The sequence below is a fragment of the Schistosoma mansoni genome, chromosome W (genome assembly GCF_000237925.1).
Source record: "Schistosoma mansoni strain Puerto Rico chromosome W, complete genome".
In the NCBI taxonomy this organism is placed as follows: domain Eukaryota; kingdom Metazoa; phylum Platyhelminthes; class Trematoda; order Strigeidida; family Schistosomatidae; genus Schistosoma; species Schistosoma mansoni.
Window position 1 is genome coordinate 41120491 of NC_031502.1, and position 21788 is coordinate 41142278.

Below are 21788 nucleotides of genomic sequence, written 5' to 3' on the forward strand. Positions count from 1 at the left end.
AATCATCGTTGAACAATCACTTGAGTGGAACTCATCACTATATATCAACTTCATTGGCTATGAAAAGGCGTTTGACAGCGTGGACAGGAGAACATTATGGAAACTTCTTCGACACTATGGAGTTCCAGAAAAGATTGTCAACATTATTCAAAACTCATACGATGGACTACATTGCAAAGTCGTGCTTGGAGGACAGCTGACAGATGCATTTCCAGTAAGAACCGGAGTCAGACAAGGCTGTCTACTCTCCCCCTTCCTCTTTCTTATGGTGATTGACTGGATTATGAAAACCTCGACATCTGAGGGGGAAGCACGGAATACAATGGACTTCTCAGAATCAATTAGATGATTTGGACTTCTCAGATGACCTAGCCCTCCTCTCTCATACACACGAACAAATGCAGATGAAGACAGCAAATGTAGCAGCAGCCTCTGCATCGATAGGCCTCCACATTCACGAAGGAAAAACCAAGATACTCAAATACAACACGGAGAACACCAACCCAATCACGTTTGATGGCGAAACTGTGGAAGGGGTGGAAACATTCACGTACCTGGGAAGCATCGTTGAAAAACAAGGAGGATCGGATGCAGATGTAAAGGCGAGGATTGGCAAAGCAAGGGCAGCATTCCTACAATTGAAGAACATATGGAACTCCAAACAACTGTCAACAAATTCCAAGATCAGAATCTTTAATACGAACGTGAAGACAGTCCTACTGTATGGAGCTGAAACGTGGAGAACTACTACGACCATCATCAGGAAGGTACAAGTATTTATAAATAGTTGTCTACACAAAATACTCAATATTCACTGGCTGGATACTATCAGCAACAGCGTTTTATGGGATAATACAAACCAGCTTGCAGCTGAAGAGGAAAATAGGGAAAGACGTTGGAAGTGGATCGGACATATATTAAGGAAATCACCAAACTGCATCACGAAGCAATCCCTAACTTGAAATCCGGAAGGGAAGCGGAAAAGAGGAAGGCCAAAGAACACACTACGCCGGGAAATAGAAGCCGATATGAAAAGGATGAATAGTAACTGGAAAGAACTGGAAAGGAGGGCTCAGGACAGAGTTGGATGGAGAATGCTGGTGAGCGGCCTATGCTCCTCGACGAGGGGTAACATGCGTAAGTAAGCAAGTAAGTATGTATGTATGCTCATTTCTTATCCTACTCATCACATGTCTGCAACTTCTGCCTGACTATAAATATCTATTAACGCTTGGTTCATTTGGCATCGTTTCATCTTACTTCACTCTTCGATTAAAAAATGTGAGAAATATACGAATTCAAAAATCCATTCTTGTACTTGACTTATTTAATTCTGCTATTCACCGATGCGATTTAAGCCGATGATTATATACGAGGATTGACGAGATCAAATTGGAACCAGATCCCGAGCCACTAAAAGCGAACAGCACTTGTGGTTTCCTTTTCGCCTTGTGTCAGACATAAAGAGCGGGAGTCATTACTCGACAACTTCTCCATTGGAGTGATAAACTTTAATGTTTCATCTAGTACGATTGCTTTAGTAAGACAATACTGACGTAGGAATGATCTAACGACATTTATGCTCAACATTTATTGGTTCCTGCTCAAAATTTTCTGCAATTTAAACTTATTGTGGATAAAAAGCAAAACTCCAATATTTAGAATGATTGTTTTATTGCTTCATTCCATTATTACAGGACTCAGTAGCACATTCAAGTATCGTCTATACCATGGCCGGGGAGCTGATATTAGGAGATTTTTTCACGGACTTCAATACAAATGAATTTGTAAGTCAACCCGTTTCTGAAGTTGATTATGTAGGACTCTGTTCAGTCCACTCAATCCTGGATGACTGACATCTTTGAAACTCTTGATGATCAGCAAATCACTCACGATGATTTTATATTAGAAAATATTCCCGAAGAGATAAAAACTAAGTTGGATGCTCCTCTCTGTGATATTCTGAAAACGGAGAGTAAGTTCCACAGTGTGCTTATTACGTAGCTGTTGCAGATGATTTCTTTGTCGGCGATGAAATTGAAATAAGGGAATCTACTTCCTTGGTCTCCTCATTCCTAGATGACACAGCTAATTCTGATGAATCTAGTGGCTATGCATCTTGTGTGCAATCTTCCAACAACTGTTCTCCAAACTTGGCCCACATGAATAATGAATCTTCACGCCCTACAACTCTTCGTATAGTCCCAACGTCAGACACAAAGTCCTTTACTACTAACTCACCCCATAAAATCCATGTAACGCGTATCAATCCTCCGCAAAACAAAACTACTGTCCAAGCAGTTTTACAGAAATCCTCTTTTAGGCTTGACGATAACAAACCCAATCGTGTCCACTTCATATTGAGACCTTTACCCCCAGATTCATCGCATAAAACGGTATCCTTAGATGAGATAAACCTTGAAAACAAATCTTCAGGAAAGCCCTCTTACTTAAATGAGCACTCAAACCTTACCAGTATGTTGCAGAATACCAGTTTTTATCTATCATTCCTTTCAGATCCTAAAAGTTTATATAAATTTTTGCACGTCAATAAAATTGAAGAAGACCCAGTATATGATCGAAGTGGTGTTGTAGAATCTTTAACGTCATGCGGATCCCAGTCGAGTTCAGAGTCTGATAGTAGAGATATTTACGACGATGACATGTCATGCCACGAAAATCTCAATGAATATCCACTCGACCAGACCGGTTTCAAGAAGTCACTACTCAGTCATCAAAACCTGAGCACTCGTTCTAGAAATGCTGGTACCAGCAAAGGTCTCCCTAGACTGTCTGATATTGATACTCCATTCTATGATGATGGTTCACCAAGTGATTATTCTCAGTCAACGAAGATCACACAACAGCGGTTTTTCCATGATCAGGTTAGTTATTAAGTAGGTAATAGCATTTAAATGTTGATAGACTGAGTGAATAGTCTACGATCGTCATAACTCATTGCAGTCCCTTAGTAAATTCTTTGTTAAAGTATACAGATGTTTGAAATGCAGAATTTTGAGATCAAGATTTTTATTCTGATAAAGACGAAGTTGTATTTTCACATTGTCTCAAAAGCCGAATAGTATATGAATGTCAGTTTGATTTGTTAAGGGCTTCGACGACGATTACTCAGTGCTGAGTCTACACGTCGTCAAAGTCAGTCAGCTACAATTCGTCAGTGAAAGCACTTCCAGTCTACGCTTTTGAAACCTGGCCTCCGAGTTAAGGGTGTGAAGGAAATCTGTGCTCGACCATCGTCTCTGGAAGGATTGCTGACATTCAGTAGCATCATCACATTACCAGTGCAGAAGTTCAGACACTGAAGACAATTCAGTTATCATCATCTTGAAACATCGGCTTCCATGACTTTGGAATATTTTACGATTGTTGGCTCAGAGAACCTCATATTAAACATCCAACGGTGCCGAAAGTAATTGGAAAAAACGAAAACGCGGTCGGGGTATGAAAGTTGTATGGAACTGACCCCCAAATGCCTTGGTACGACCGAGGGTAGGGAGAGTTCGCTCTCCCTTTTGAAATACACTCACATGGCCTCGCGTATACAGCAACTGCCAGGGAAGTCCTACTCATTACCTTCTTGTGGCGGGGATATTGTTTACAAAATTGAGAAGGCGAAAAAAAATATCTGGCGCTTTAACCGGGTTTGTGGATATGGAGGATCCACGTAGGGGAGTTGGAAAACCCTGATTCCAAACCAATGGTACACATGGACTTCAGGATCCTGAAGGAACAAATGGCGCATGAACCTATTGTTGATCATCGGCTACCATGGGACTGCATCTCGTAAAGTTGCTCCACTGCTTTATGCATTAGACCTTCGGGTCAAAGGCTCGAGGTGTGGCGTTCTGAGAAAACCACCTGTTTCGGTCTGGGCACCCGGGCAGTATCACAGCCCCCACACAAATCAATGATAACTGCTACTGTCCTCATTGTTTTTGTGTGTCGCATATGTATTTGATGCCCCCCTCGTACCAATGTTCAAATAAATAAATAAGCCTCTGTCGGCTTTTCTCAAACCCCTGGTTGGTGATCGACAAATAGTGTAAATCAATAGTTTTAGATGTCAGATGTGACCCAGAATAAAAACCGGTGGCAGTCCTGCCGTAATTTTCTTTTACATTCGTAAATGTAAGAAACTTCTGTAGTCGAAAGGGTTGTTTCTGGTCGTATTGTTCTTAACTGAACTGCTTCACTAGTTACTACTCTCATTCACTTATTGTTCTTTATTTTGATTATGTTCATCATCCTCCATCTCTTCGCAATCTCATTTTCTTATTTTGTGGGGCGTATTTATTTTGGTGCCAATTTATACCAATATTTGCGTTTAAATAAATAAAATAAAAATGAACATAACTTTAGGTTTTGTAAACAAAATTGTAGTAACTTTAGTTGAACTTTTAGATATGACAAATAACGTTTACGCTGGTCGCTTTAGTAAAGATACTCTACCTAGAGTTCATAAAATTACAATAGTATCAATATCCTATCCATGATAATTTAGAAAATCAAGTAACTAAGAATTGAGAAACATAGTATATTATAGGCACTCGGTCAGATTGAATGATATTAACATAGGCCCTCATGCAAATGTGTACGTATCATGGGAAACACAATGTATGTGTTATGAGTGTTAGACTTAAATGTATCAAATGATGTGAATCGACCTTATAAAAATTATCCCTTTCAACAGAATTTTAGTTTGCTAACTAGTTCTTTATCATAGGTACATACAGCGACCTTCAAATTGCGATCCTCAACAATATTAAGCACGAACTAAAATTTAAATGCTATTTATCCTTTTGGTCTTCCTGCAAAAACTTATAATGTTTCAAAGCTAAACACTAGTTCACAAAATATTTTTTCGCCTTTCCTACGTTGGCCTTTCGAGAATACCACTTATTTTCCACTCAGTAGTTCATTTTTAAAAATACAAGAAAAGATTGTCAAATCTTTAGGCAGTGGGCATAACAAAACAAACATTTCTGTAATATTTATTGTTGCCATGATACTTCACTGTATTATGCTGATAACGATGTTTTCTACTCCAGACTAAAAACTTAACTGTTAACATATCTAGTAATTTGAGTTATGTATAATACATGGATACAACTGGGATTTTGATTCTTACGATAATGTACTTTGTACATGCCTACTAATAAATAGGTGGTTAACGGTTTTATCTTTAGGCAATTTTTCGTGCATTCTATATCAGTTCAAGACCAGTCCTTATCATTACTATTTATGTTATATACTGGGTATTTGAATATTCATATCAAGTTAAAAAAGCGTCTGACTATTCGACTCTCGAAAGCATTTTCGTAGTTTTGATTCTAGCATCTATATCGGATAATAGTTGACTTTCACAATTGTATATCCATTATTTTCTCGTCCTAAGTCTTCATCTTTCCTATTATTTTTTGATTACTGTAGATGTATTCTCGTATTCGTGGTACTACACAGATTGGGCAGTCTGACGTAAGTGCAGATGTAGTTATTAAATTTAGTTCATTAATTTAATCTAGCTAAATATAATCTAAATATGCTGAAGAGTTTCATGCTAGGACGAAACAGCTGTCCTATGCTTTCAGTCTTAAAATGGCGATCTAGCTAAGACCACTTTGTGATTTTAACTCTTAGCGTTTGAGATGGTTTAATATGATGTGATTTGCTTCTATCTTATTTGATTTTATGTATCAGAAAACATTTTATGGTTATGCTTAACCCATGTTTTAAGTTGGTCAGCACAACGTAACCTTGTGTTACTGATGAATAATTAGTTATTGACTTTGATGCTATACTCTTACGATGTTCTCGTTACGTGACTTTTATTCAGCGAAAAGCGTTATGGTATTTGATTCATTTTTGTATTAGTTGTTTGAATCTTCCCATTGACGTTTAGGATTGCAATTAATCGACCTCTTACTGTCATATGTGTATCCTGTGCGGATTGCTTCGATATGGCCTTAAGTCACAAGCATTATAAACAAAGATGGATAGCGGCTAGGAATGAAATCCAGGACGCGCGTTCCGTCTTGTTTGGGACTCAGCTGGATGTACTTAAGTCCTTGAATTGATGTTCACTTTAGGATGCAGGTACATCCAACTGACGAGTCCCAGACAGGACAAAACGCGCGTCCTGGATCTCACTGCTAGCCACCATCCATTTCTGCTTATAGTTTTTAGGTGTTTGTTATTTGATTAGGATGTTCCGTTCTGTTCAGATTAACTATGGGAGAGCTAAGAGCAAGCAAACCAAGACTTAAGTCCATGAAATAATCTGTCGAACAAAACCATTTTAGTGGCCACATGATTGTGACTCACACTGTAACTGTGCTTAGTGTTTGGGAACCTCGGGTAACTTCGCTTAAAGTCGAAACAGGTTTTGGCTTGTATAAAGAATGACTGACACATGAAGACCTATATATCTGAGCAGATACACAATCTAATTAAAAGAAACTAAATAAGATTAATTACACCGTAGCAACTTTTGATTATTTTATAATTGTATTTTGCTAATAAACGATCCAGCTATTCCTATTGCTTAGTATTCTTACACAATGACACTCCACAAGACCCCAAAATCAGAACACGTTGAACAGGAATCAAATTGTATTCACAAATAACAGTGGTATGTGAACAGCAATCACTGATTTGAATAACGTTCATATGTTTATAGTATATACATAAGAAGCTTCTAGATTTTTCTCCAATAATATGCCCGGGCTGATCGGTTTAGAATTAGCCAATCAGCACGCAGCAACACCATCATGCATGAAACATGCTTTAATCCAATCTATGTCCCACTAACAGATTAATAATTAAATAAGTAACACCAGAGAGCTTTTCAGACTAATAGAAAAAACTGGGATTAAGAAGTCAAGTGTAAGTGCGACGATTTCGAAAAGAGACGAAACTTATCTGCTCTCAGCCAAGACGTTAAGAACGATGGGTGGAACACTTTAAGGATCAGTTCAGCTGGCCTTCAGCTACTCTACAACTAGCCACCATTCCCAGACAGCCTAAATAAAACATTGAAGTAGGCTCCCTGACTCGAATTGAAGTTCAGAAAGCTATAGCTAATCTAAAACGAGGAAGAGCAGCTGGTCCATATGGATTGGCTCTAGAGGTCTTTAAGGATTGTGGTCCAGTTTTAGAGATAAGGTTGACTAGTATTTTGAATGAAATGTGCTAACTGAATTTGATCCCATCTGATTGGTCGCAAACACTGGTTGTCTTAATATATAAGAAGGGGCCAAAATCATCCTGTGATAACCATAGAGGGATTAGTCTGACTAACATAGCATCTAAAATACTTGCCTCAATAATTACCGAGCGCCCAACTAAGACTCACGAACTGCAAACACGAGAAAATCAGACTGGCTTCAGACCTGGTCGTGGCTGCATCGACCACATATTTACTATCCGTCAGGTTTTAGAACACAAACATGCTTAGTAGTGTCCGACAATCATAGTTTTTCTCTAGACCTAGAGGTTCTGTGGCACTGTCTGTCATTGAAAGGTATGCGTCAGAAGTGCGTAAACCTTATTAAGGCTCTTTACTCGAACACTACCAGTCGAGTGAGAGCTTATGGCGAACTGTCATCTGATTTCGCAACCTCAAGTGGTGTCCGACAAGGCTGTCCACTATCCCCATTTTTGTTCGACTTCATCATAGACCTACTGCCGGAAATAACGTTCTCGTCGACTGAATTTTCGGGCATTGACCTCTTACCAAGAGATCCACTTATCGACTTCAAATACGCAGATGATATAGTCCTGTTTGGTGAAGACGCTGATAAAATACAGTCTTTTGGAAGCACTGAGCAACAATGCCAGGATGTTTGGGATGTGTTTACCCCCTCTAAATGCAAGTTGTTACTCCAGGACTCGTCTTTCCAGAGATAATAATCTGTTTGTTTAATACAAGACAACCGAATCCCACGTATAACAATATATTTTTCGTGTTCGATGCATTAATTTTTTAGTAGATAATACTGTCCCAGCAGTACTAATATTTTTTTCATAAGTAATCGTCGTTAATAAAACGTGATACATAAAGTTAACATAGCTTTTGTTCGATGTTTACATTTGCACACATTGAATAGCAACAATTTAAAAGTGTAGGGTAGCCTAAATTATTATACTTTGTTAGATGTGCAAATGAAGGATAATACCGTTTACTGTCATTAATTACATTTCAACTACCCACTCATTATCACTAGTTTGTTTTAATTATTAAATTGGTTGGTTGTTTCAATGCAACATCTGTCCATTTTAATCAGAATATACCTTACAATTCGTGCTGTCTCACGATGTTCGGTAAAATCTTCTAATTCGTTGGTCGTGATTCTCTTAAGCCCTAAAGTACATATTTTGTCAGTAAACGACATTCATGAACCTCACGTATTTAAACATAATTGTCTTCAAAGCATTAGTTGCGAATGGTGAAACCTGAAATTCATAATCATAAGGCCAATTATGGCGATCTAGGCAAAACTGAGTTTCTTGATAGGCTAATGAAGCTTCATTGACTAAGGTGATTAAGAAATGTGTTACATCTGCCCATATACTTCCTACATTGACGCGCAGCACTAGCCTCCGTAGGATTATACTGAAGTTTATCTAGAGGCTGTTAGTCGGAAACACAGCTTCAGTTAATAAACTGGTTGACTAAACCACCCCCTGACTTGGATCTACCTGATGATTACGATTAATGGTTGAAGTATTTAGGTGGCATGGCACACGACTCGATTGCATTGGGAAAGATGTATTCATTCTGTCTCTTAGATCCTAAACTGTTGTGTCACTACATTTTTCACTTCCTCTTTCCTAACCATATTTTCTTTGCCATTTTTATACCACTTCTGAACACCATATTTAACTTTACCTTGATCTTCATATTGTTATTTTTATTTCACGATGTCAATAGGAAATGTAGTAACTTAAGCCGGTAGACATTCATGCGGCGTTCTGCGTTGTTTATGACATAAAATCCCACTATTATTTAGTTTCCATAATGTTCATTTTACGAATATCAATGCTGTTTGCTAAATTCTCTGTAAATAAGTATGTTTTCGGCTGCCAAGCAGTTTCTTATCAAGTACTGAGTATTAATTATAGTTCATTAATAAAATCCAATTTAGTATCTTGATTAAGTTACTGGAAATTGTTATACACTTAAGCTTAATTTTAAAATTTCACGTATAATAATTAAGTCAGTCAATAGTAAGCATAGAAAAACCTATCAGATATATGCTTTAGTTCGAGTTGCCATGCTAGATCAGCCTAGCGAGATAAAATTATAAAAACCAAATACGTTGGTAGTGGAAAGAGTAATAGCATCAATAGTAATAGAAAAGGCTAGTCATAAACAATATGATTCGAAAATAATAAATTCGTGAAATTAAACAGTATAAGATCTTTTCAAAACGCAAACGAGATATGACGAGTAAATGCATCTGAGCTGTTAGGACCGATTCTGTGTCTCGTCAACCGAATTATATAACCATTAGCTGGGATAGTCGTGCGGATCTTAACCAGATATTTCACCTACTAACACAGCTCGCTCAAACTGATACCACATTTCGGTTAATCTGTCCGTAACTTCCAACCTACTCCTATGTCAAAAACCATCGCATGTAGTGGTAGACTACCTCAATTTACGAAGATTCACTACCTCACCATCTGATCTTCCATCTTTACCTAGTACTCTATACTCAACCTCAGCATTGTTCATCTGATGGCCTTCGGATGTGCAAGCAATGCTTCGAAGACATCTATAATCAGACATCAACAACCTACAAATATCCTATCTCCTTAGCTGTCATCATTTTCAGTTCGTTAAACTTCAACCCACCAAGGCTGATTGAACTTTCGAGATAGGTGAAGTAATCGACATGCTCAACTACTTCACTACCTATCACTAATATAAGGTTTGACATTAACTTTCTGAAATAACAATTTGCACTTAAGAAAGTAAAAAATATCCTAAACACACTTGGGTTGTTGATCGAGGCAACCAGAAGACTACATTTTATTCGCGTCTTCACCAGACAAAACTAGGTTACCTGCAAAGTCAATAAGTGAATAGATGTCTATAACAATGTTGAGAAATATGGAAAATGAACACTACATGAGGTTGATAGTCCTAAAGATAGTTTACTGTGACTCTATCTGTAGTGTTTGAGGAACTAATATCGCTAAAGTTTGATGGTCATCCTTAACAATCTCTGAGGTTAATTCGTCGATGCCCACTGATCTCCCTCCTTTCAGTCCAGCTATCGTCGTTGGGCCCCGAAATGCCCTAGTACGACCGAGGGTAGGGAGAGTTCGCTCTCCCTTTTGAAATACACTCACATGGCCTCGCGTATACAGCAACTGCCAGGGAAGTCCTACTCATTACCTTCTTGTGGCGGGGATATTGTTTACAAAATTGAGAAGGCGAAAAAAAATATCTGGCGCTTTAACCGGGTTTGTGGATATGGAGGATCCACGTAGGGGAGTTGGAAAACCCTGATTCCAAACCAATGGTACACATGGACTTCAGGATCCTGAAGGAACAAATGGCGCATGAACCTATTGTTGATCATCGGCTACCATGGGACTGCATCTCGTGAAGTTGTTCCGCTGCCTTGTGGGTCAAACCTTTAAGTCTAAGACCACTGGAGTACCTATCTGGACTCTGATCATGCCCTGGTCTGCGCCAATCTTACCTTACTTTTCAGTGGCCAACGGATTGATGTCAGTAAATTGGTTGCAACTTCTGTTGCAAGTATTAAACCGAACTAGCTTCTAGACTAGCTACCATCCCGCCGAAAAATATGGATGAGCATTGGTTGCAACTGCATGACGCCATGAAAATGGCGAGTAAAGCCGCTTGTGGCTTGAAAAAAGCTGTAAAGGGCTGACTTCTGTTGGTCCTTCACGACTCTCTGACTGGGGTCCGAGAGATGGTGCAACGTAGTGGCTAGGACGTTATCAGAAATGGCTCAGAATAGAAGCCAGTGTGAATCTTTCTGTAACCTTATTTTACTTTCTTCATAAAGAGTGGTTGTAACTTCCTTACACTCTTTATCTTCCCTTAAACCTTGAGATTAAAATTGCTTCATAACTTTTTTCCTTCCGATACTATATCCTTATATACAACCTTTCTTTATATACTACCACCACTAAATTAATTACTTCTATGAATCCGGTGTTCATCTTGTTGTGCTAACGAGGTACGGCAACTTGGACCGATGCATATATATGCCTGATCCTACGTTGTCGCTGACTGACTGACTAACTGAAAAGTTCTTCTGGTTGTACATTTCTGTTTCCCCCATAATTATTCTCACTGTTACACTAACATACACTAATCTGTGGTTGTTATTGTTCTTTTGTCTTATATGCACCTTAGCCTCTTCTCTTCCCATCCTTATTGTTTTGTGTGGCGCATATATATCTAGTGCCCCCTTGTACCAATATTTATGTTTTCAAATAAATAAATAAATAATCGTCAATGGGCTCATGTTAGTATCGTATTCAGGTTGTTTGTTAACAGTATGCAACTGAAAATTACCTGGAGACAAGTCAAAAAAATTTCCTCACTACTACAACTGTCTAGACCAAGCGTAGAACATAATCTCTTTTCTGCATACTGTCTCGTTAACACTTGACTTTTTGTTGCTTATTTATTTGATAGTTCTGAGAACGCTTTAATTATTACCTATCACGCTTACCTTTTCTATTTATTTTGCTTTCGTTACCCACTACTCAATATCATTTCAGTCTAATCTTAAGTTGGTTTTATTTCCCTCCGGGTTGACACTCATCACAAATGTGTATCTTGAACCTAGAAAAAGCCTTTCAATTATTCAAAATCACGTTATAGAGGTCAATTATCGAAGAATTCTATTTCTTGCTATTGAAGATATACCCTAACAACACTGTACAAGAGCCTTTTCTGTGGTATTAAGTTAAAAACCTTGGGTCGGTATGCTCTAATATGTTTTTGTGGAGAAATAATGCCACCTGATTCCTGTTTTGATTGGTTCTCATTATTTTTAACTAATATAATCTTAATATTTTTCTAGATCAATCATTCTCATATGTTGGTACTCACGGAAGAAGAGAAACGTACTTTAATTGCAGAGGGTTATTCCATTCCAACACGTTTACCTTTGTCCAAACAAGACGAACGAAACCTTAAGAAGGTTCGACGAAAAATTAAAAACAAAATAAGTGCACAAGAAAGTCGCCGAAAGAAAAAAGAATATCTAGAAGCACTAGAAAGAAAGTAAGTCGCCAGTGAAGTGTTTCATTTTTTTCCTGTAAAACAACTATTTCAGTGTTGCTTTGATTTCTTAATCATAAATCTTTATTTATTAGAGTTAAATATAAAATGTATGCAAATATTTACACTTTTTTCCATTTCAAAACCACTTGTATTTCCATCGTGTTTACTTTGGAACTCATGCTTTCGTGGTTTTGAAAAGCACATTGTGTAGTTTATATTCTCTGTTAAACTAAAAATACCCCAGTCATTTTTATATAAGATAAAAATCAAATGATTTACCATCTTTGTTTCCATGCATTCTTTTACTGTGAGTAGTGAACGTTTCATGGCATATTCCGGCATTTTGGTGATATAAAATGATATTTGCACTCAAGTGTATTGTTTCATAATTAACTTTAAAGAAACCAGCTTGAGGGTTGGTATGTATAAAAATCTAGATTGTGGTTAATATGGAAAAGTAACGTAACTAATTGATCGATTGGTTGTATTTACTAGTATCAAAAGCAAACAATTTCGCGTTATAGAGAGTACATCTGAGGTTTAAAGTAAAAACTGTTATCAGTCATATGTGTGGAGATTCCAAACAAAAAATAATAGAAAATTAATTTAGTGATTAAATCAGTAACTCATGTTTTGCAGGTTATGATAAACATATTTATTAGAAGATTCTAGAATTTTGTCGGAATATTTCTGTAAGAGAATGAATACACGTTCTTACCATCCAGTTACCCTTTTTAGGCTAAAAGCACACTCTTTATTTTAATTATAGCATATATATATATATATATATATGATTTTATTATTATCTTGCTCACAATAATTATGTTTGTAAATAGAAACTTTTTTGTTCTAATAAACTGTAAATGAATATAATTATTTGCTAGCTTGTACATACAATAGAGTATTTAAGAAAGGATGCTAATTGTATTCGTCTTACAAAGAACTTTTTATTAAGTAATATGTTGACTGAGGTCACTTAAAATGTGCTTGTATTTCTTTCTGTATGTTTTTCTTTTTAAAATACAATGTTTTAAACAAAATGAAACATCTTATTTCTTTTTTTGTATACACTTTACTCATTTATTGTGCACCTTATGCAAGTTGTACATATATTCAAAGAGGTGTTCTCGTTATAAAGTATTGTATCGTCTATTATTGTGCTCTCAATAATACAATTTAAAGAAATATTTAACAATTTTTTTTCTCAAACCTTTTTCACTAAATTTTAAGTTCCCATTAAATGTTGTTTAGCAGAATCAGTTTGTTGATTAAACTGATTAACTACCAGTTTACTACTCTTAGGATGCTACTGTTAAGTTTTTATCTCATTTGCAATCCGAATATTTTCAATAGTATTTTTAAAGCATTCAGTTACTGGTTGGACTTTCATCTTTAATATCTCGAAATACACAGGACTAACAAAACAGTACTTCGCATTACTGAAATCTTCATATTCAAACTACTTCATTTTAGTTCTGGAAAGAAATTATTACGTACAAGTACAGTAAGGTTTCTGTTTATTAGGTAGTGCTTATTAAGGAACACCTAAACTACCGTCTTTACTCTTTGAACCTTTTATCAAACAAATTAGTTTAATAACACTTATTTAGTTGTATTCAAACCTGAGATAGTTTAGCCACTTTAAAACAATTATTGGAAACTTCAAAAAACACAATAAAAGTAGTTCACTGTGTTAATTATATCGTTTTAGTTGATAGATGAAGAGATCAACATTCGTCAATTGATAAGCAATTGATTTTATCATACGCTAAGGATATTTTGACTTAATGTTCAGTTTCTAACCTCTACTAAATCTACTGCCTCTAATTATTATACTTTTGTTCTTCCGTATCTACTCTTTGCTCGTTTCATTCTCATTGTCCTTTTTATGATTTCATCTCCATATAAAGTTCTTCATACAGTCATAGAGATTTTACGATTTCGTAATATTAAATTATATATGTGATTCTACAACAGTGAACGGTAACTCAGATAGTTGCTACTAGCCATTACTACAATCACCCTAACTTCAAAAGTAAACTTGAGATTTCGCTCTCTGGATTATGTGCTAGAAAAATAAGACTGGATCAGTAGTACACGGATTTATTAGGAATCAGTTTAAAGCAGCCGAACTACAAGGCTTCAAAGTTATGGTTAGCGAAAACTCACGTATATGTTAAGATTAACCTGTTGCTGTGAGTTAATTACCTATATTTATGCTCTACCGTTTTCTTTGTCTAACGAAGCAGGCTATATCAACTACATAAGCGTGTTGTTTATGAGCTTTTCTCTGCCTGACAATCAAAAGAAAATTTAACTTAATCGATATTTCGCGTAGGCCCATCAGAAGAATATTTTTAACGATCAAAAGATTTTATCAGATTCAAAACTTATATAAAGCTATGGCTCTAGCAATCCATCTCTGAGTCAATCAGTCGTACGAAACGTAGAACCTTTTAGGTGGAGTTCTGTTCTCTGAGCTGGATGGTTTGGTCGTAGACCTTTCATTGTTTTTCTGAACAATATCACCAGCACAAACTTCATGTAGGAGCATTTGGTAATTGTTGAGGCTAATATTTTAGACACTACATTAATCGGACTAATTGCTCTGTGGTTATCACAAGACAAATTTTTTCTTATAAACAAACTATCAGCGTTCGAGGCTAGGAGGGTGGGATTACTTTCACTTCCCAGACTAGTTAACATCTCAGTCAATCTGATGGCTAAAACTCGGTCACGATCCTTATGGCCCTCCTGGTTTAATCAATCAAGACCGTCTACTCTCCCACGCTTCAGATTGGTGTTGGCACTTCTTAACCTGTGTACCCCATTTGTTTTTTCTATGCTTTCGTTACTTGTCCTTATGTTTATTAAGTAGACCGTCAAACTTATGTTTTTCACCTATAATTAGATTTCACTTTGTTAAGATTTACTCTTTGTCATCCCTTATTGACCTACTGCTGACATATTTTCTCAATGAACTAATTTGTGTATCAATAATAGGTAGAAGTAGTTTTAGTAAGTGATATCATTGTAAAGAGAATTTTCTTCATTTTTCTTGATAAAAATTGTGTGATTCTTGTTATTCGATATCACCTAGTTTTACGTGTCATTTTAGAAGATTCTAATGTTAACATTGATTTTTTCTCAAGTTTTCGTTGCTGACATCTTAATGTCATTGCAAACAAACATGATTTTATTTATTGGTATACTAATGGTGTTTGTATTTGAAACTTGTGATGATTTACTCTTTGTGTTGGTTTATCTGCATTCATTTGTTTTCTTTGTCCAACATACAGTAGATAATCTGTTCTTTCTGTAATACACCCAGAATTGATAATTGTGCTTGCTTATGTATAGTTATATTACGTACTTACAATAATGCATATTTATATACAGATTTCTTTCTCGAAGAAAACTTGTGTTGCTCAACATAAATTGTCTGTTTAATAGGGTACGTAAATAGTGTCACTGACGTTAGAGGAATGAAGACAAAGGTGATTAGTTATGCAGTGAACATGGTAAAAGAGAATTTGCTACTCATCATATTGAGCATACTATGAAAACCAAGTTTTATACATCTGCAGAGTATTCTATTTGTTTATTTTCTTTCAACTCATCAATTCTGTCAGTGTTTTTATTGTTAAAAGTAGTTACAATATATATGTATACATAGATTATTTATGTGAATCCACTGCCCACTCTGTATAGAGACCAGAATATCTGCTTAAATAATTTGTTTTCCGTCAATTTAGAAATATTGATTTGGATGCTACAATTATAATATCTACTACGTTGTTAATAGCTTTTATAAAAATCCATACATGTATTATATTTCCCTAAGTTTTAAGCAAACAGAATATTTTAGAATCTGAACATGTTTATTGGCTAGGGAGGTACTTATTACTACCGGTATTTTTTAGTAGTGCATTAAAATGTACTCATAGTTCACTAATTTTTTATGTTATAAATTTATATATGCACTTTGCATGATCAGTTGTTTAAAGTTATATCAAACTGAACATTGCAGAATAAATCAGTCATTGATTCTGATAGAGTAATAATAATATATTGATTTCTGTTATATTAACTACACATTAACACCTATGTAGGAGGTAGATTGTTTTTATTGTGCTAAGCTAAATAAATTGCTATTTACACTATCCTAGTTACCGATGTTAATTGGGTTACCGTGTGGCTATTTTCTTAGTTGATGTTATGTTTGAAGATATCACCCTAAATCAGCGAACGCAACGAAAGGTCAACGACACAGCGACAAGATAAGCTAAACTACCCCGATGTGTCCCCGCCCCGCTAACTAGATGCAGAAGTCCAGGTCCAGATGAGGGTAAGCATATTCCGCAAGCAACGAGAAGCACATACGAACAAGCATACAACTTAGACGTATATATATACATCATAAAAAGTTCCTTGAGAAACGTCAAAAAATAGTGTATTGAAAGAGGGGACGAACCAATCATATTTAAGGTCCTTCCAAGTGGGAAATACAATCTGAAAGTAAAAGTGGGCACTTTTAGATCAAAGACGAGAGATTCAAATTTTCAAGGTAAAATTACGAGAATGAGACGTTTGCCAAGTGATTTATGGGGATCAAGCATCCCCAACAGTTAAATCTTACTGTTCAACATTCTTTTCTTTGATATACTTGTATTCTCCGTTTTTTGTATAAGTATGCAGTAATAGATTCTGAAAGTTTTTGAACTATTGATCGACCAGTGTTTTTTTTGTATACTTATATTAAGTGAACCTCAAGGTTGAGAAACTTCGTACACACTTCATACTTTATACATAAGCAAACATATTAATTTTATGGTTGAAAGCGTGAGTCAATTGAAGCTAGACCACCATGGAAACACTGGACGGCCGTTTCGTCCTATTATGGAACTCCTCAGCAGTGCGCATCCACGAACCCGCTCTCGCGAGATTCGAACCCAGGACCTACCAGTCTCGAGCCGCTTTCAACCATGAAAAATACTAAATCTCCACAAAACCCCTTCTGATAATTAATATAATCATATGCTCACTAGTGACTTCGAGAAGTATATCTAGGAGCTCTAGTGAGAAGCAGTGACCAGTGGAGTTCAAAACCACGTCTGTTGTGAGATAGGAACTCACTGAAGACAATTGGTGAATGGTTGCTCAACTTCGTGGATCAGTTGAAGTTAGACATTAACACCGTTGGATGCCAGCTCAGTGGTCTATCGGTTAAGGGCTTCGGCTCGAGACTGGTAAGTCCTGGGTCCGAATCTCACGAGAGCGGGTTCGTGGATGAGCACTGCTGAGGAGTCCTATAATAGGACGAAACGGCCGTCCAGTGTTTCCAGGTTTTCCATGGTGGTCTATCTTCAATTGACTCACGCTTTCAACCATGAAAAATACTAAATCTCCACAAAACCCCATTCTGATAATTAATATTAATTTTAGATAATGTAATAAGAAGATGAAGATTATCAAAAACTATGTGATATATAAGCGCAATACATTTCGAACAATCTGATCACACATATACTTGTTAAGAACATTTATATATAAAAATAAAAGGTCAACTAGACTGGAAATGCGGGGTAAGAATAGACAGGGATAATAATGATAAAAAATAATGTGAAAACAATTTTACACCTAATCACTCTGGATAATAAGCATATATTACCAGGGTAGGTTTAAGGAGAGAACAAACTGTTTTTGAATACACAAAGGGGGTTTGAATTGTCGCATGACTAAAGCTTCAATAAACCTCAGTATACGCTCTTTTACACTTTTAAACAACACAAAAAAGGCTGAGTTAAGATCAATCTTATGACCTGTTTCGAATATATGTTTGGCAATAGAAGATACTGAGAGAGAGATACTGACAAGCTCCACGAATTCAAGATAACTCTCAACAACAGGTTCCAAGCTCTACAGGATCTACTGAATGAACAAGAAACTACTTTGGAGGACAACTGGAAAGGGATCAAAGAAGCACTAACTCCAACGTGTCAGGAGGTTCTGGGTCGCAAGAAACATAATCATAAGGAATGGATCTCTATAGGATCCCTGGACAAGATTAGAGAAAGGAAGAACAAGAAACTAGTAATTAACAACAGCCGAGCACGAGCAGAGAAAGTCAAAGCACAAGCAGACTACGCAGAAGCAAACAAGGAAGTGAAGAAAAGCATTAAGGCCGACAAGCAGAAATACATGGGAGAACTAGCAACGACAGTGGAAAAAGCTGTAAGAGAAGGAAATATGGAACAACTATATGCTACAACGAAGAAACTATCAGGGAGATATAGTAAACTGGAGAGACCAGTCAAGAACAAAGAAGGAAAGACAATCACGGAGATTCAAGAACAGAGGAAAAGATGGGCCGAATTCTTCGACGAACTGCTGAATAGACCAGCTCCATCGAATCCACCGGACATCGAAACAGCACACACAGACCTTCCCATAGATGTCACTCTACCAATGATCGAAGAAACCAGGATGGTCATCAGACAAATCAAAAGTGGGAAAGCGGTAGGACCTGACAATATACCAGCTAAAACACTGAAATCAGACACTGGAGTAGCTGCTAACATGCTTCACCTTCTATTCAAGAAGATTTGGGAAGAGGAACAAGAGCCAACGGACTGGAAAGAAGGATACCTCATCAAGATACCAAAGAAAGGAGACCTGAGCAAATATGAGAATTACAGAGGCATCAGTTTGTTATCAGTACCAGGAAAAGTTTTCAACAGAGTGCTGCTGAACCGAATGAAAGACGCAGTAGACGCCAAACTTCGAGATCAACAGCATGGATTCCGTAAGGATCGGTCGTACACAGACCAGATTGCGACACTGTAAATCATCGTTGAACAATCACTTGAGTGGAACTCATCACTATATATCAACTTCATTGGCTATGAAAAGGCGTTTGACAGCGTGGACAGGAGAACATTATGGAAACTTCTTCGACACTATGGAGTTCCAGAAAAGATTGTCAACATTATTCAAAACTCATACGATGGACTACATTGCAAAGTCGTGCTTGGAGGACAGCTGACAGATGCATTTCCAGTAAGAACCGGAGTCAGACAAGGCTGTCTACTCTCCCCCTTCCTCTTTCTTATGGTGATTGACTGGATTATGAAAACCTCGACATCTGAGGGGGAAGCACGGAATACAATGGACTTCTCAGAATCAATTAGATGATTTGGACTTCTCAGATGACCTAGCCCTCCTCTCTCATACACACGAACAAATGCAGATGAAGACAGCAAATGTAGCAGCAGCCTCTGCATCGATAGGCCTCCACATTCACGAAGGAAAAACCAAGATACTCAAATACAACACGGAGAACACCAACCCAATCACGTTTGATGGCGAAACTGTGGAAGAGGTGGAAACATTCACGTACCTGGGAAGCATCGTTGAAAAACAAGGAGGATCGGATGCAGATGTAAAGGCGAGGATTGGCAAAGCAAGGGCAGCATTCCTACAATTGAAGAACATATGGAACTCCAAACAACTGTCAACTAATTTCAAAGTCAGAATCTTCAATTCGAACGTCAAAACAGTCCTACTGTATGGAGCTGAAACGTGGAGAACTACTACGACCATCATCAGGAAGGTACAAGTATTTATAAATGGTTGTCTACGCAAAATACTCAACATCCATTGGCCGGATACTATCAGCAACAGTGTTTTATGAGAAAGGGCGAACCAGCTTGCAGCTGAAAAGGAAATTAGGAAAAGACGATGGAAGTGGATAGGACCTACATTAAGGAAATCACCAATGTGCATTACAAATCAATCTCTAACTTGGAATCCTGAAGTAAAGCGGTAAACAGGAACGTCAAAGAACACATTACGCCGGGAAATAGAAGCAGATATGAAAAGGATTAATAACAACTGGAAAGAAAGGCTCAAGACAGAGTTGGATGGAGAATGCTGGTGAGCAGCCTATGCTCCCCGATGAGGGGTATCAAGCGTAAGTAAATTCACCCATCCTAATTTTCAGATCACGATTGCTCCTCCCTATGTATGTGTGACCACACACACATTTAAATTGGTAAACGCAGTGGGATGTGACACAATCGTCTCATGTCGTCTAGGTTTTGAATGAAGCATAGACCTCGTTCTTTCTTTGATTATGACCTTCGCTGCACAATACGTTTTGTTGATGACAGATTTAAGCCTTTGTTTCAATAAAAGGCTATTTGAATCACCTCTAAATGGTAAGGTGATATAGACAGGCTTCTTCTCTACCAAGGCTACAGTAGGTCTCGCTGTGCCCTGAACTTTCCATCTATTGATAAATTTAGGTGGATAACCATTCCCGATTAATGTCTTGGTTAACAACTTAACATCATCATCAATAGCGTCGTTTGTGCAAATACGACCAAGCCTGTTAAAAAGGCACTTTACCAAACCACGTTTGTATTGCACAGGGCAATAACTATAGTAACTAAAATATTGACCCGTCCACGTCGGTTTTCGAAAAATGGATCGTTTGATTGAGCCATCTTCTCGTCTGCTTAGAAGTACATCTAGGAAGGGAAGTTGGTCGTTCTTCTCCTCTTCGCATGAAAGACTGATATGGTTTTTGATAGTGTTAAATTTATTCAATAAGCAGTTTATATCTTCCTTTCTTTCACAGATTACTAAGATATCGTCCACATATCTCTGATAAAGTGACATGTTTCCGACTACGTCTTCAGACAAATTTTCCACATGTGCCATAAACACATCTGCTAGTAATGGTCCTAACGGACTACCCATAGCAACCCCATCAATCTGGCGACAGTATTCGCCTTCAAAAGTGAACTGAACTTTATCAGTACATAAAAGTAATAAATCTTTAAGAATTTTTAAGGGGATAGGTAATTTAAGGTTGTTTGAAGATATATAGTCACATAAAGTGTCAATAGTCTTTTTTAAAGGTACATTTGTGAATAAGAAATTCACGTCAAATGAGCACATAGTTTTTTCCTTTGATATTAATGTCACCTAAATGATCGACCAATTCAAAAGAATCCTTTAGAGAATACTTACATAAACGTCTTCGAATAGGATCCAATAATTTTGTTAGCCATTTGGCTAGGTTATGTGTGGGTGATCGGCACATTGATAAAATTGGACGTAAAGGAGTATTTACATTATGAATTTTGGGTAGTCCATATAAATGAGGATATTCAGAACCCATAGGTTTTAAGAAATTAAATTCCTCTTTATCAATAATATTCATGTGTAACAATTTTTTCAGGTTTGAATTTACTCTTCCTTCTAGTTTGTTAATACCTCCAAATTCAACATCAAGCATGAATTTACTTTCATCACTGAGGATGGATAACATCTTACCCTTATATTCACATTTATTCATGATAACCACGCCTGATCCTTTATCAGGCTTCAACAAGACAAAATCAGTGTTTGTTCGTAGTTCTTTCAAGGATTTAGTGGATGCCACTATCTCCTCAGGAACGGCTCCAATTCGCATTCCTAAACT

At 37.0% G+C, this 21788-nt stretch overlaps 1 protein-coding gene across 2 annotated transcripts in view; it reads left to right on the forward strand.

The window, feature by feature from the left end:
* Positions 1-1694: 1694 nt before the first annotated feature.
* Positions 1695-21788, forward strand: part of Smp_151280.1 (camp-response element binding protein-related) — a gene marked incomplete at its 3' end in the record, with an annotated part of 31931 nt that continues 11837 nt past the window's right edge. The window contains exons 1-6 of one of the 2 annotated variants that reach the window (XM_018789714.1): positions 1695-1787; positions 1822-1975; positions 2005-2475; positions 2518-2885; positions 5452-5496; positions 12096-12298. In XM_018789714.1, coding sequence (XP_018655129.1) covers positions 1731-1787; positions 1822-1975; positions 2005-2475; positions 2518-2885; positions 5452-5496; positions 12096-12298 — 1298 coding nt within the window. In that variant the 5' untranslated portion in view covers positions 1695-1730. The remainder of the gene's footprint in view (positions 1788-1821; positions 1976-2004; positions 2476-2517; positions 2886-5451; positions 5497-12095; positions 12299-21788) is intronic. The other variant, XM_018789715.1, reaches the window with a different exon arrangement.